General features: G+C 43.2%; 1 protein-coding gene across 1 annotated transcript in view; it reads left to right on the top strand.

Annotated features, from left to right (window-relative positions):
• LOC142572925 (diuretic hormone receptor-like) overlaps positions 1-3973 on the top strand; it is a 218389-nt gene extending 214416 nt beyond the window's left edge. The window contains exons 13-14 of the mRNA XM_075682382.1: positions 2368-2409; positions 3568-3973. Of these exons, the coding sequence (XP_075538497.1) occupies positions 2368-2409; positions 3568-3831 (306 nt within the window). The 3' untranslated portion in view covers positions 3832-3973. The remainder of the gene's footprint in view (positions 1-2367; positions 2410-3567) is intronic.
• The last annotated feature ends 11068 nt before the right edge of the window (positions 3974-15041 follow it).

The raw sequence follows: 15041 nt of genomic DNA, 5'->3' as shown, positions 1-15041 counted from the left end.
CCACCTGGAAACAAAAGAATAAGTGTTTATCGAATCCTAAGCTTGTTATCATCGTCTAGCATTGATTTTCGCTTCGCAAGCTCATTTGGGCAGAGAACAATAGCTATCATCGATTTCACATAAACGGGATTGCCTTCAGATGCTCGCGTCTCAAGAATATAAAATTTAATCCGAAAAACCATACTGCGACAACCTTACTTCTGAATTGAAGGAAAATGTTCCAAAGTACTAGAGCAGCAAATGTCAATATATCTGATGGGTCGACGAAGAAAAAGTAGCATGTGATATTCGCTACGTTTGTTGCTTTCACTGGTATATGTACTAGGGTTCGACACTGTTATTCTCTAAATGCGCTCTGTTCACCATGCAATACGACGTTCGATTACTATTATAAGCGCTTTCCATACAGTGTGGTTGTCTGTCCAGGAACTGCCGTCCACGATTGCAACTACTACCTCTTTTTAGTTTTGACGGCGGCGTAAAAAACGAAGGCTGATTTGCCTAACATTTGCACGAAAGTAAAACAGCATGTAGTGACTCGTTCCCTGTAACGTGACGGCGAGCCTAGATTTGGGAAAGCGCAGTCTAACAAATATATTTAGTTTGCAAAGCTGACCATCCTAAGAGGAGCTGTCCTTACGCGGTAACAATAACATAATGAGCTGTCCCGAAGCCCTCAGTGATATTTACGGTAATTCCTTGAAACATGGCACAAAATGGAGTGAAAGTGGAGTGAGGGAGCACTATCTAGTTTGTCATCATCTCCTAAAGTTGGCAGCCACTTTAATTGCGTTTCTAACAGGTCACTGCCAAAAAATTGAGGCGAGATTGAGACATTGGGGTTCATATGAAGGGCCTAGCTGTCGAAACAACGACCGGCATGGTGCACGCCACCACGCACTTCGTGGGAGAAGAAATAAAATAGAAAAGAAAGCACAAGTGACCTCACGCTGCTATTCTTTGGCGCAGACAAGTGCAACAGTCGCCGTAACTGAACCATTGTAACACGTTATAATTTGCACAATAGCGACAAGTGGAGTCAGGGACCTCTCTTCACATGCGGGATTGGGGCAGTATGACGAGCTGGTTTTATTCTTTATTTTTTTTTAACAGGGCAGCGGAAAATTTCAGACTTGTTCAAGGTAATAAGGTTCCCAAAATGTTTATTATATTGTCGACAAAATGGGAGAATGCTGACAAATTTCAACGGCACTGGTTGATTTATAGTTTTCGGGTGCAGCAATTCGCATTTTTCTCGTATTTTATTTATTTTCAGCTGCTAAACGTTATTTCCTGTATTACTATAAACGATGGTGCCGATTACAACGCGCGCAAGTCTTGAGTCTACCAATCTTAAGAATTCCAAATCCACGAATTGATCTGTTCATTTTCATTTCTATGCAGCGCTACAGTGATGACACGTAAAACGTTGTAAGGCCATAACGTTACAGAAAGATAGCTCATGGCTACTTGGAATTTTTTTTCGCAACCAATGTACAATATACTATGGATATGTTTTCTCAGTAAACAGCAAGAGTTCCATAAGTAGACCATGTACGTGTGCCATTAGCAGCTCTTTGCATTCATGTAGGAATTAAATATAAAAAAAATTAAATTTGGGGCCTTTATGTGACACAGCCACGATTGGATTACGAGGCATTTTGTAGTTGGGCATCCGGAATAATTTTGCTTACCTGGGGTTCTTAACGTGCGACCAATGCACGGTACACGGGCGTTTTGCCATTCCGACCCCTTCGGCATGCGGGCGCCCGGCCGGTTTCGAAACCACGACCTCGAACTGAGCGGTGCGTCGCCCAAGCAACCAGGTTACCACTGCGCCCGGGTACACCTGATGACTGACCGACAGCCTCAGTCGGGTGCATAACCTTAATTAAAGTTGACCGTGCAAGATTGTGCCGATGCCTTTTCAAAAAAGAAAAAAAGTGAAAAAAAAAAACCACAGTGAATTTTACCGCACACTGCTCCAACCATTGACAATTATACACCGCGCAAACATTGCGGTAATGGCGTCCCGTAGATGAGCACTACGCTTCCATCTCGATTAAAGTTCGCGACGGCACCGTCGTGCGCGCACGACTTGTAAACTGTGTCCATTCATCACGCTTTCGGCCATGCATTAAACCCTGGTTTCAAAAGTGTTGTTCTAGCACCCGCACTGCAACTTCTCTGATAGCACTGATGTGCCCATGAGATGTAAAAGACAATCGAGGAAATAACAAAGCCACTTATCGGTAATTTATTGGCGAAGTAATTAGCTGTTGCCTTATTTTGTTAAACAAGCTTCGAGCGTTATAGATACGCTTACAAAGGATGGTACTGCTCACAGTCTTCCTTTACATTCGACAGGGCTTCACGGTCGCCGTGCTGTACTGCTTCCTGAATGGCGAGGTAAGTAGATCATTAGGGAAGCACAAAATTATCCTAGCAGTACTTTATATTATTGGTAACGCATATGCTGCCGATTTATATACAATACAATTCAGTGCACGCATCTGCCGAGCTGTGAATTGCGCACCCACTCCACAGACGTGCACAAAAAAGAACGGCACGTCCTTTGTAAATAGCCGCACAGGAGTGGTGTACCGCATTCTGCTTTCCTGTGGCAGGCGTTGCGTTGGTCAAACGGAACACGTGCGACAAAGAGCGTTTCAGAGAGCATATCGGGGCAAGATTTTGTAGCGGCGGAGGGGGGAGGGGGGAGCGGGGGGCGAGCCGACCTCGCTGATCACTGTGAGAGGTGTCTGTGTATTCTAACGCTCACTGAAACCCGTATTCTCGGGGCCTTTGGAACGCAAAATCAATGGGAATTGTACGAAGCTTATTGTATAAAGTAAGTAGGCAAATTTTCCCTCAGCACTGCATGCATTCCCCTGTCAGTAGAAAAGACGTTTATCTAGACAAAATATTTGCGTGTGCAAAGTGTGTGAACGTGATAGATAGCGTGCGCAGCGGCAATGTGTTTCAGTCACCCCTGCGCAGCCACTGCAACTTGTGTACCGTTTTGCGGCACAGAGAGAGAACAACTTTAATGAAAACACACCCGAGCGCGGGTCTACTGCAGTAACTATGAATTCAAGTTCGGCGTGTGTCCTGTGTATCTTGCTGGGCTGAGACTAAATTTCCGCCGTAAAACCATGTTTCATAGGTTAGCATATAAGGTGCTTCACACCACTGTTAATAGTTCGTCTGCTTTATTGCGAAAAAAAAAAAAGATGTGTTACAACAATTTCCTGACTGTTCATGCTTTTCTTTGCGCAGTATTACTTGAGTAATGGATTACCAACTTGTCCGGAATGCTGCTCTCATTAGGAACTGCGGGACTTACTTCGCACAGATGGAGATACGCTTCGTCGCAACGATGTTGACCGTCAAGGTCCGAATTAGCCTGAAAGGCACGCTATTGCCAGAGCTTAAGGGAATTTTAAAAAATCGTTACGAACGAAGCGCGACGTCGAGCTCCGTGAGCGCGGATTTTACGAAGTGGAGGCCAATTAGTAACCTGCTACCAGCCTATATGACTCCGACGCCGATTCCCTCAATGCGCAGGTCCGAAACTCGGTGCGCCACCACCTGGAGCGGTGGAAGACGATGCGCGCCCTGCGTCGCGGCAGTGACCGGTGCCGACAGGCGCTCGGCTACGGCCGCGTGCAAAAACCGTTGGCCATGCAGCGCGGCAGCTGCGTCAGCTTCACCACGACCACCACGACGACGTGCCTGCCGTCGACGGGCAGCCGCTTCACGTCGCAGCAGAGCAAGCGGCCCAGCAACGGCTCGTACGCGCAGCTCCCCTTCACCGACAACCCTGTGTAAAGGGGATCAAAGACGGGCTGATTCGCTGCAATGAGCTTATTTTTTTTTCTATTCGTTATGATAGATTTGACTCGGGTGTAGGCTCCGATGAGGGCTGCTGATTCGCGTTGGGAAGGCTCACGTGAGTTCTTTGATGACACGAAAAAAAAAAAAGAAAGGTCGTTGCCTATAAATGGCGAAATTTATTTTCCCCATTTGCGTATGAACGTTCGTAAGAACGAACAGCCGTCGGCCGTCGTTCTTGTAGATCTGCAGCCCTCTGCTCACTCTAAGCGCGCGCGCAAGTCTCAAAAAAAATAAAAAGAAAGGAAGAGAACACACATTTGAAAGCAAAACGAGTTGTTCGAAAATGGGAGCTGACCGCAATTTTTTCGCGCTCCGTTGAAGATCAGAAATAGGCATTTACGGTTGTGACAGAGCTTGGCGTGTAAATTGTTAACTCGGGCTATATTTTACTCGCTTATTTACAGGAACGGTACCGTACGTTTCTCGCACACTTGCCGTAGTTTGTGTGCGCTTGTCCCCCTTTTCTATTTTGTAACGTAACTTTTCGTTTTCTTCTTCGCCGAAAAGTACTGCGCAGTGCAGTTCCTCTGGATCACTTTTAATGTTCAGGCAACCCGTAGTATGCGGTATCCAAGCGGCGCTACAAAAAGCAAACTTCGTTTTTGATCCTTAAGGTCGATTTCCTCTCAAAATTTTATCTATATGTGGAAGCTACAGTTATAGGGAATGGTAGAGGAGACGCGGCAGTTTTGATACCCGAACACATGACTCATATGACAGGTTTTTGAATGCGTGTCTATGAAGCTGGTATTGGTATTACGTGAATTAGAAATTCTGCATGGCGCTATGAGCTTAATTTAATATAATGCGCCAGATACTTTTAACAAACTTGAAGGTATATATAAAAAGCTGGTTTATGGCGCACGAGTCAACTTATGCCGCCGCTAGGCTATAGACCAGTGGCACGGATGATCAAAGGGCATGACGGCAATGATGGAGACTTGGTGAGCGAATCAGTTCATTGTTAAAAGCAGGTGGCGTCGGCACAAGAGGTGCGAAAGCGATCGCTTTTCGAAATAACGTGCTTTCTTCATACGGAAGCGTCGATGCGGGTAACATGTGGTCCCACCTTATATTGCTAACAGCGCACTTGGTAATGGATATAGTCCGTGAACAATCTTTATCATTTTTATTGAGCAAAAGAGTGAGTAAACAGTAAAAAAAAAGCCTTCGACACCTTGTACAATATCCTGTCTGAAAAATAGTTTATTTACACCGACGTTAAACAACCAGCCTTCCATAGTTTCCGCATTTGGGGGCAAAAAAAAAAATTCTGCACATGAAATAATTTAAAAAAAACAACTGCTCAGTGTAGAAGACCTATTTACATTTTTCAAGGGGACTCATATGAAGCAGTCAGTGTTTGGAACAGAATATCTATTCTGCACGCTTATTGTAAGAAAACGCTGCTGAAACAGAAGTATTAGACATGACAAAGGCCGAGTAGTTATCCTCCCTTCCTAGACTGAAGAGTACTTCTTTTTGTGTTGGGACACTACATAAACTCCAGGCTACGGCTTCGCCGGCTGAATGACGCAAATTTACTGTTACAGTACATTTTAAAGACATATCAGAGATCATGCGAACAAACTGCAATGCTGTGTACGTTTGACTAGTCGTTGGTGTGAAGCAAGTACCGGAAATAAAAAAGTTGAAAACTTACCTAATTGGATCATGGCGGAATTAACCACGTCTGATTCATATCTCAAAATATACTAGTTTAGAAAATTTACCCGGCAGTTGCAATTTCAGGACGCTACTCTCAAAGCGTTAAAGTGTGTTAACCGAACGCGAATTTGGCAATCTTCTTTACGTAGTCGTCACGTTGAACTGGTCTCAGTCATCACATTGGAGATTGACACCGAAGAGACGCACTTTCATGCAAACGCCAGTGTTAGTATTTATGCGTCGATGCTCGTTTCGGCTGTTGAAAGTTATCCCTGTTCCTAAAATTTCTCATTACTACGAGCACACAATGAAAGAAAAAGCGGGCTGACTAAAGAAATACATCGGGCACATCTAGCATGACGTCGTTTGGGTGGACGCCGGCATAAATTATGAAAACAGCTTTTCGTCATCATTTTTTGTATATATAACTGAGCGCATCAGTATATTCGTTCGGTCGCTAAGAAAAAAATAAGCTACATGGGCACAGGGTACTGTAGATTATCTAGAATCACAGTGTCATGTGACAGTGTTTTTTTTTTGTCATTTTCACGAGCATTCACTGTACAAAGGCATGAAGACACGTTGAAGCCGGCAAAGAGAAATTTGTCTGGATGCCGCCCAGGATTTGACCTTTGCCGCCACTGGTGTGACGTTGTTGTTCTCCGTCGTCGTTGACGTACTTACGTCCTGTCATTTCTGTGAATTGTACATAGAAGTGTGCGGCGTTGCCTTATGGCAGCCTCTAGTTTCATAGCAGCAATGAAGAGCGCTCATATAAGGTACAACGGCGTGAATGTTGCTCCTCACCCTGGTGCTCTCTCTTCATGCGTAATGCTTTAGGAGGATGCTCTAGCTCAGAACCAACACCGATTTCTCTATCAAAATACTTGTAAAACGCAAAAATACTTTAACCAAATAACCACTATAGCGATTTGAGTCATATGTGTGAAAATTAGATTCCTAGCAACATTGTGGAACATAATTTTGATTTAGAACTTTGAATTCATGACAAGGATTTTCGAAACTTAGTAGGTTTAAAAAATGTAAGCATTGATTTATACAAACGTAACCCTTCATCGTGGATATCGCAGTTTTGTAAAGCTTCTCCTAGAGCAGCTCAAACGTACAAATTTTATGTATTAGATTATAGTTTACGTGAAAATTTTCCAATGCTTACAAAGGCTTTTCAAACCTCTACTCAAAAATTATTCGTGTGTTTGAGAGTGATGCATACTGTATCAAGTTTGGTTGCCCGACGTGTATTGATGGTCGTAGTTTAGTAAATAGTAATATATTTAGCTACTTTTCAGTTACAGAGTTGTAAGCATGACGCTGGCGCTTTTTTTTTAATTTTGCACTTTGCAACGATTCTTGTAAAAAAAAAGCTGACAGCCTAAATAAAAACTGTGCTTCCTGTCCCTGTATTTTAGGCTCTTTATTTAAATGCAACAAATATAATCTAAATCGCTGCAGTGGTTACAGATGAACAATAGTTTCTCCGCTCCCGTCTATTTAGATAGCACTACGGAGTGCATGAGCTAAAGCTTCCTCTTGATCATTGGCACACAGGGCAGGCATACAAGAATCCTAAGTGTGATATGGTAAACTAGGTATTTTCGAGTCTGGTGACTGAGTGAATTGTAACACTGGTTGTAAATCTGGGCCCGTATTCACAAAACATTCTTACGCTAAAAGCATTCATGCCGGCCAATAGTCATGTAAGACATATTATTAGTGAAGGCCATCAGCCAGTGAAAAACAGCACTTACGAACCAACAGCTTCGTCAGTTCTGCCCCTGGGCCCGTATTGACAAAATGTTTGTACGCTGAAATTATTCGGAAGAGCCGATTCCAAACAATCCAGGGGCGCTGTGACGAAAAGCTATTTCAAACTTTCCTATTACAATTCTGTAGTCAGCTCTCCACGATTGGTCAAAAAGCTTTAGGGCCGCCCACACTTCGCTTGTTTGTCACACGGCGTCCCGAAAACCGCGAGAACTCCCTATCTAATATGACTTGTAAAGACTGATTACGCGTGATAAAACCAAAGGAAAGAAAGATTATCATTTTTGATTCGGCGCCTTTCTCGTCATTTGCCCTATATGCAATTGGTCAAACATTTGCGGTCTTCGCCCATTTCGCCTGTCTGTCACGCGATGTAACAAAATAACTAATAATTAACAAACCAACCAAGTAGCGATGCTGGCTGGCCAGTGTAAAATAGCACTTACGAAGGACAAACTTTCTAAATACGGGCCCAGTTATGGCCATATTTCATAAACAAGTTGTGTGCGAACGCACTATATTTTATCGCGCGTGCGTCGTCTGTGCAGTTTGGAGACTTCATCGCAGAGTGAACCTCATTATAATGGTAGTGTAGAGGCTTGATTATTCAGCCCTAACAGTTTTCGATGTTGGAAACCTAAAGATTATGCTTCCCTGTCTCTGTCGCGAGCCACAGCAACAACTGGATATTTAAGTGAGCGAGGCACACAAAATTCTCAAGTAGGACTCAATATTTTTATCTATGTGGAGGTTTCCGAAGATATTCGTTGTAGTTTTGATCATGTTTTGACACATCTTGGGAGCCGAGGTGGGTTACGAAGGAAGCGACGAATTATTACATTTTGATTATACTTATAATTTTGGGTGCGACATTTCAGTGCACACATAGCGAAATCAATATTATTGGTGATTGAGTTTCTTGTTGCAAAATAATTTGTCATCGCTAAGTAAACAGGCTGTATACAATTCTTGATGCGCTTACGATGAGACAAGCGTTTTGAAAAGAAAAACGACTAGTTTCCTGACAGAAGCAAAGCAGGATTCAAGAAGTTGCACTGGGGCATGTTTATATGTGTATAGTGGTTCAAAAATACATTAATGCCGAAAGCTATAGAATCACCGAACGCACGACATTTCAGGCATTTTCGTTTCTGTAGAAGATCCAAGTGCAATACAGGCAGCGGGAAGCATAATCAACCGTATTTGTTACCGTACTGTATTATCACATCCTATCATCGTTTCGTCCATTGTTGCCCAAAATGCACAGTGCTGAAATTATTTTGGCGTTTAAAATACGCACCTACAATTGTAAATTTATTACTGTCATGTGGGTTATAAAACACATGCATTTTCTATTTATATTCATAATCTTGTTGGTGCAGTCGACTAAATCGAGATGTCGCCTCTACGGCATCCTTTAAACGCACAGCGAGCTAAATATATATTCATAGAGTTAGCTACGCGAAAGTGAAAACGGAAATATTTATGATCCCTGTTTGACATCTGCTTACTCCTGTAAATATTATGTCGGAGCGTGAGCGAGTGCGCATATATTTATGTCTGAGAATTGCTCACATCACGCCTGTCTCTGAAGTGTCGGGTGAAATACGTGTATCACATCTCTATTGAAATGTACGACTGTTCGAGAAATTACCTGTACTTTGTTTGGCGTTGTGCCAATAAAGTATTCTTGTTTTGTTTTCAAACACATCCGGTGTTGGGCTTGAAATAAGTTAACATGCAACGCATTTCCAATGCAAAAGAGATACATATATAATAACAATGATGCTGACTACTGTGAAGCCTAATGGCCTCGCGACACCTTTACGCAACACAGCAAGTAACCACTGTCGGTAAGCCGAAGCTCACAAGGTGCGGTAAACAGGTCGCGCTTTCCTTGCCAGAGCCCAAATGAGGAAAGACTATACTTTTGCGTCAAGGGCTTTGTACTATAGTATTCCTTAGAGACCTGGTAACCGCAGCTGCTGTAGGCAGCTATTCAGCGACCGAGATAGAGAAAGCTACAATGGCTAACCAGGGCTCATGCCAATTAGTGACCGCGTAGTAGATGGGGCTACCGACCACGGTGTGTGTGACAAGGACAACTGCAAATTCACAATGATAAACAGCGCACCAGCGAAAGAAAGAATGAAAGGGGAAACATGCAAGTTAATGGAGACAGACAGGCTGATGCGTGTCTTAAAGTGCAGAATACTGGAGACTGCTTTCTTGCTCTCTATTATAATCGGTGTTGCAATAGTCCGCCTTTTCAAAAGACTGTATATTCATTGATGAACGTCGAAATAACCGCATCTTATTGATTGTTCAAGCTGCAGGTTGCTATGCCTTCAGGTCCATTATACCTTCTTAAACTCTTAAACAGAGTTGTCAAGCCTTGAATTCACAGATATTGCTGTGTTCTCGTCATTTGCTGTTTTTGGTATACCTGTGAGGGTTTACCCAGTGTGTTCTCGGGTTGGCTTAGCATCGACTAGCTGTACACTCGGGAGCCTGATCGGCTAGTACTTACGCGAGTGGATTTAGAGTATAGGCATTTTTTCAGAAAAAATGAAGGACACTCTACTCCAGGTAACATGTACCTAATGCAAATCATGTTTGCTTTGGTAGAGATAGGTTGTTAAAATCATATAAGTGGTATTTTTAGACCGCAGCTGGTAGGCGCCCGTTCCTGCGTTTTGCTTCGGCGTAACTGAGTGAAAGAGCGCAGCGAAGGATGAAAAAGCGAACGCGGAGCTTAGCGGGGGATGAAAGACGGGGATATAGCGGAGAGAGCGTGAGGGAAGCGGAGGAGGAGCATATGGTGAAAGCGTCAGAAGCAGAGCGTAGTTCCGCACAAGACGGACACTGCGGCGACGACCAATACGAGGTGGCTTCAGAGTAGCGTGCCTTCGTCTTTCCACCGATGGCATACAGCGAACGAGTCGGCCGGTAGTATGTATGGAAACAAAACGCTGCGTGAGCGGGGAGGTGTGTCGGCGGCGGCTTCTGTGAATCGGAGCTACCCGTCACCCACGCGCTGCCTGTCGGAATCTCCCGATTATCGAAACAGTCGCGGCACACGTCGCTCTGTTTGCCGTGTGCCGCACGAGGCTCATTGTTCGCGCCAGCCAATATATCACGAAATGAAAACACGTAAGCAGCTGCGCTCAAATTCGCAGTATCGTAATCGTCGGTGATTTTTTTTTACAGCGAAACTGTATATGGCTAGGGCATCACCGTCGTCCGCGAACAACCGGCGAACTAGTTCGTTGGCGTCCCTCGGCGCAACCGCGCGACCGCGCTCGTGCCACTGGCCGTGCGTCCGTCGTCGTCTCATTCCACAGCTGGCTGTATTGCCGCTCATTGATTAGGGGGCTATGAAACAATCAGTCATTGATTATCGTATCATCACCGTCAACTATCGTCGTCATCAATGGCTCGAGCATGGTCGTCTTCTTCGGTGCGCCAAAGAGGATGAACGTTCAAGGTGTGTTTTGGAGTGTGTAGACGCCATTGCTAGGACAGGAAGAGGGAGGGGCGGCAAGGACTTGCTTCGGCCCTTAGTTCACTTTCTGTGTGAGAAGAATTTACATGTGTTAGTAGCAGACAAAGAAGGGCACTTCGTTGTCATGAATTCTGATGTGTATTCACAAAAGTCTGAGGATGCAATTCGAAGAAATTTGAAAGGTTTAAATGCTAAGGCTGCGAAAGCCAAGGAGCAAGCACTAACTTTGTTGGAAGGAACGAATTTGCAACGTTTAGCGGCCAGCGTAAAGAAAACAAAAACTCTGGAGCTACAGGTTTTCTTTATGGGGAAATCGCACAAGGATGACATGCCGTTCCGGGCCATAGTCTCGGAAAAGGACAGCTGGCACTTAAGTGTGTGGCGATTTCTACAGGTGAATCTTGGGAGCTTGAAAATAGTTGATTATTTCCGAATAGCCAATTCGTATAATGTGTGCAAGTACCTGGAAGACAGTTCGATGAACATTCGGTGTGCCTTCAGCGTTGATCTGGAAAATCCTTATTACTGCCTTCCATATGCCCAGGTTATGAAATGTGTTAAAGACTGCATAGTGCGTGACAATGACGAACAAGTATTCATCAATGGTTGCGGTATCTCCGTAGAAGCCTTTCTTGAACTCCTTTCCTTTTACTTGAGATCTACCTTTGTTTCATGGAAAGGGGTTCTGTATACACAAAAATCGGGGGTATGCATTGGCTCGTGCGTAGCTCTTATCATTATTGAGGTTTTTCTAGGTTATACTGATAGGCAAGTAGAGAGCCACCTTGCTAAACTTTCCCATAGGGTTTTTCGCTATGTTGATGATTTCGTTGCATTTTTACGAGTGACATTCACGCCGTAGATGTTGATGAAAGTTTAACGCTATTGAGGCAGCACGGCATTGGCCTTGATTTTACTTTCGAAGTCCCTAATGATTATCAACTGCAGTTTCTCGACCAGAGAATAATTTTTGGTAAAAGTCGCGTGCTGGAAATATGGTCCCAGGTCGGTTAAGCCCATTTGAACTATAAATCCGGTCATTCTAAAGTGGTGAAGCGGGCTATAGCGAAGACAATCCTAAATGCTGCATTAAAAAAGTCGTTTTTTCATGACGAAGGCTCCTTTTTCTGATCACGTAAATCGTTTACTGGACGCTGGTTACCCCGGAGTGATAATTTCATCTGTGAGTGAAAGTATGGTTCGCGGCGTCAAGAGCATAAATGACCAAGATATTCAAACTTAATTGGAAGAAAAAAGAAAAAAAAACGCAGTTGTACCATATGTACACAAGCTAGCGCATGACCCAGTGAAACAATGAATCAGTTTAGACTAACGAAGCATTGTTGCAGAACCCTGCAGGCAGTCATTTAAAAAAAATTGTTTGATTATTAGATGAGAAAAGGAAGGTCGAAGTATCAGTATTTGAATTTCGCGCCGAAACCCCAGCGCCGGTACGTCAGCGTGACGTCAGGGATTCCAAAGTATGTTTTCGCATTGTGGCCGCGTTGGCTTAGTGAATTTTCCTGAAACTTGCCATGTTTCATATTTGGTTCCTTTAGAACAAAATGTAGTCAATCTGTACCGCTATATATAATTAGTGGGCTCTAGAAGATGCCATAAAAATTCATGACGTCACAGCCACCAGGTGCGAGAACTTAAGTAGGCGTCGCCAGCCCTCTCTCGTTCTTGCGCTTTTTCTGGCTTATCTTACGTCTTATCGTTGTAAGAGTTGTGTTTTTGGTGTTGTAGAAAGGTAATTTACTGATGCAGAATAAATCATTTTTTCACTTCAGTGTCCCTTTCAGAACGTTGGTTCAAGGTACAACATTGATGTTCGTTTTTCTGCGAAACGTAAGATACGTCGCATATGCCCGTAAATTGATAATTTCGCTGAAGGATAAGCAAGTGAAGGGAAAATGCACTGTCAAACATGTGAACAGGTATATCACTTGTGCTAAGCAGGCTGTGTATGCCATTCCATTACCTTGTGGTAGAGAGTACGTGGAACAAACGAAGCGATGTGCGAATGTTCGACTTCGGGAACATGAGCTGTCTCTTCAAGGGGTTGCGCCACTTCATCTCCCGGAGCATTGCAAGTCGTGCGGTTGTCGCCCTGAATTGAAAAAAAAAGGAATACTAGTGTCATATTTAAACACGTAAGCCAATTGGCAAGGGAAATCGCCGAAGCTCACAATATAAAGATTAGGGACAAAGCGTGTATCAGTTAAACGTGTATCACTCTGCATGACAAGGAATTGCGTTACTTATGTCAAATTTGATTATGCGTCAGTTTGTCACAGTTGCCTCGACGCACATCTGTATCTTGTGCATGTCATGGTTATGAAATGGCACCTATATATACGTTAGACATATCTTCAATAATATATCAGTTGACAGTCAGCGCCGTGTCGTCGTTTTATTCCTTCTGTTGTCCTTGGGTGCGCTGTTAAATACCTTACCATCAGTCTTCTTCCACAGCTGGCTCGTTCGCGCCCTTCGTCGAGAAAACTCGAACACGCTCGTGCCTATGCTCGCGCGCTCGTCGTCGTCGTCTTCCACAGCTAGCTTCGTTGCTGCTTATCATTCCAGCGTAGAATTTCACTCATCTTCTGTCGTCATAACGAGAAGGCCGCTCTAGGTTTTCTTTTTATTTGCGGTGGTATGAACCATTGCTTAAGGGGGTGCGTGTCATTCATTGTTTTGCGTGACGGACACATTTAATAGCAAAGGTGATATGCGAATGTTGCGCGTACTTATAGCGCCACGATGACCGCAGATTAGGACAATAAATATGTGCGTACTTTTGTTCAATATGCTGGGTAACCTCTGTTTCGTGAGCTAAACAGTTTCGCTGATTATCCACCTTCGCAGAGTGCGATGGCTTATTACATGTGAGCTAGTGACGTAGCCGGCAATTTCGTCCGGGGGGGGGGGGGGTGCTCAGAATGCAGCTCGGCCTCCTCCTAAGAGGAAACATTAGGTCGGTTGCTCCTATCTAAATACCTGTAGAAGGAGAATTCGTTTTTCTCGGCAACCACTTCACCAAATTTGATGAGGTTTGTCGCATTTCAAAGAAAAACTTAAATTCTAGTGATTGTTTTGAATTTTCAAATAAGGTCGTCAATATTTTATTGAAAAGTGGCAAAAATCGAACATTTTCAGAAAACGAAACCATAAAGTTTACAACTCTCTAAATCAGCAATTAAAATTGATATCACAATTCTGCGTATTGCACATAATAGTACATCTACAGCTGACAAAATTGATGTTACACATGAGTCTCAAAAATTAAGTATTATGGAAATACGGCTTTTGCAGAACCCATGTACATAACATAACCAATTCACATAAGATACAAATAGACATATCTGATTTGTCCGCTTTGAATGGTGTAATGGATGCCGTTTACAGAACCGCGATATTTTTTCTTGATGCAGAGCTATTAATTTGTAAACTTCGTGCTTCTATTCTTTTCGAAGTTTAGAATTATTCAAAATAGTTTAAACAAAGTTCAGTCACTAAATCAAAATTCCGCTTCCAACAGACAATAGAATTTAGGTTACTCTCTCAAATGCAACAAATTTCATTAAAAGCGATTCAGGAGTTATCTCAGAAAAGCGTTTCTGTGTTGTACATGTATCTGAATAGGCCGCGTCGGAGTTGGGCCCGAGCTTAAGCTTCCTCTTAAACAATTTGCCTAGAGATGAAAAACACGAATAATAACTGCATTGCCATTGACAAAGATGCTGCAAACGGATTCTTGAACCCTACGCAGTGTCAATACAAGTAAAATATGTATTTTTTCATAAAATAATATACTCCTATGTGCCAGAAATTGTGCCCAATATAACTGGTGTCAATGCTTCCATGTTTTTTGTCTATTAAGTAAGTAAAGAAAATATCACACGAACTTTAGAACTACATCAGTTCGAAACCAGCAAAGCAGTGCATGCTGGTGATATGAAAAATGCAATGGCCATGAAAGGAACAAGTTGAGGACAAATACTTTAATGAAACTTTGTCATTAAAGATCCTTGTTTACATTCTTGTACATATGCAACTCCCAGTGAAAATCCTCAATGACGATGTAATTTGTTCCAATGTATTACGCAGGAGCAGCTGTCACCGGTCGTGTATCGTGAGTAATTGCACTGAAATTATAGTCGCAACAGAGAGCACGTATAAA

This window comes from Dermacentor variabilis, chromosome 2, assembly GCF_050947875.1.
Source record: "Dermacentor variabilis isolate Ectoservices chromosome 2, ASM5094787v1, whole genome shotgun sequence".
In the NCBI taxonomy this organism is placed as follows: domain Eukaryota; kingdom Metazoa; phylum Arthropoda; class Arachnida; order Ixodida; family Ixodidae; genus Dermacentor; species Dermacentor variabilis.
The sequence above is the reverse complement of the archived record's forward strand: the minus strand, read 5'-3'. Positions and strand labels throughout refer to the sequence as shown.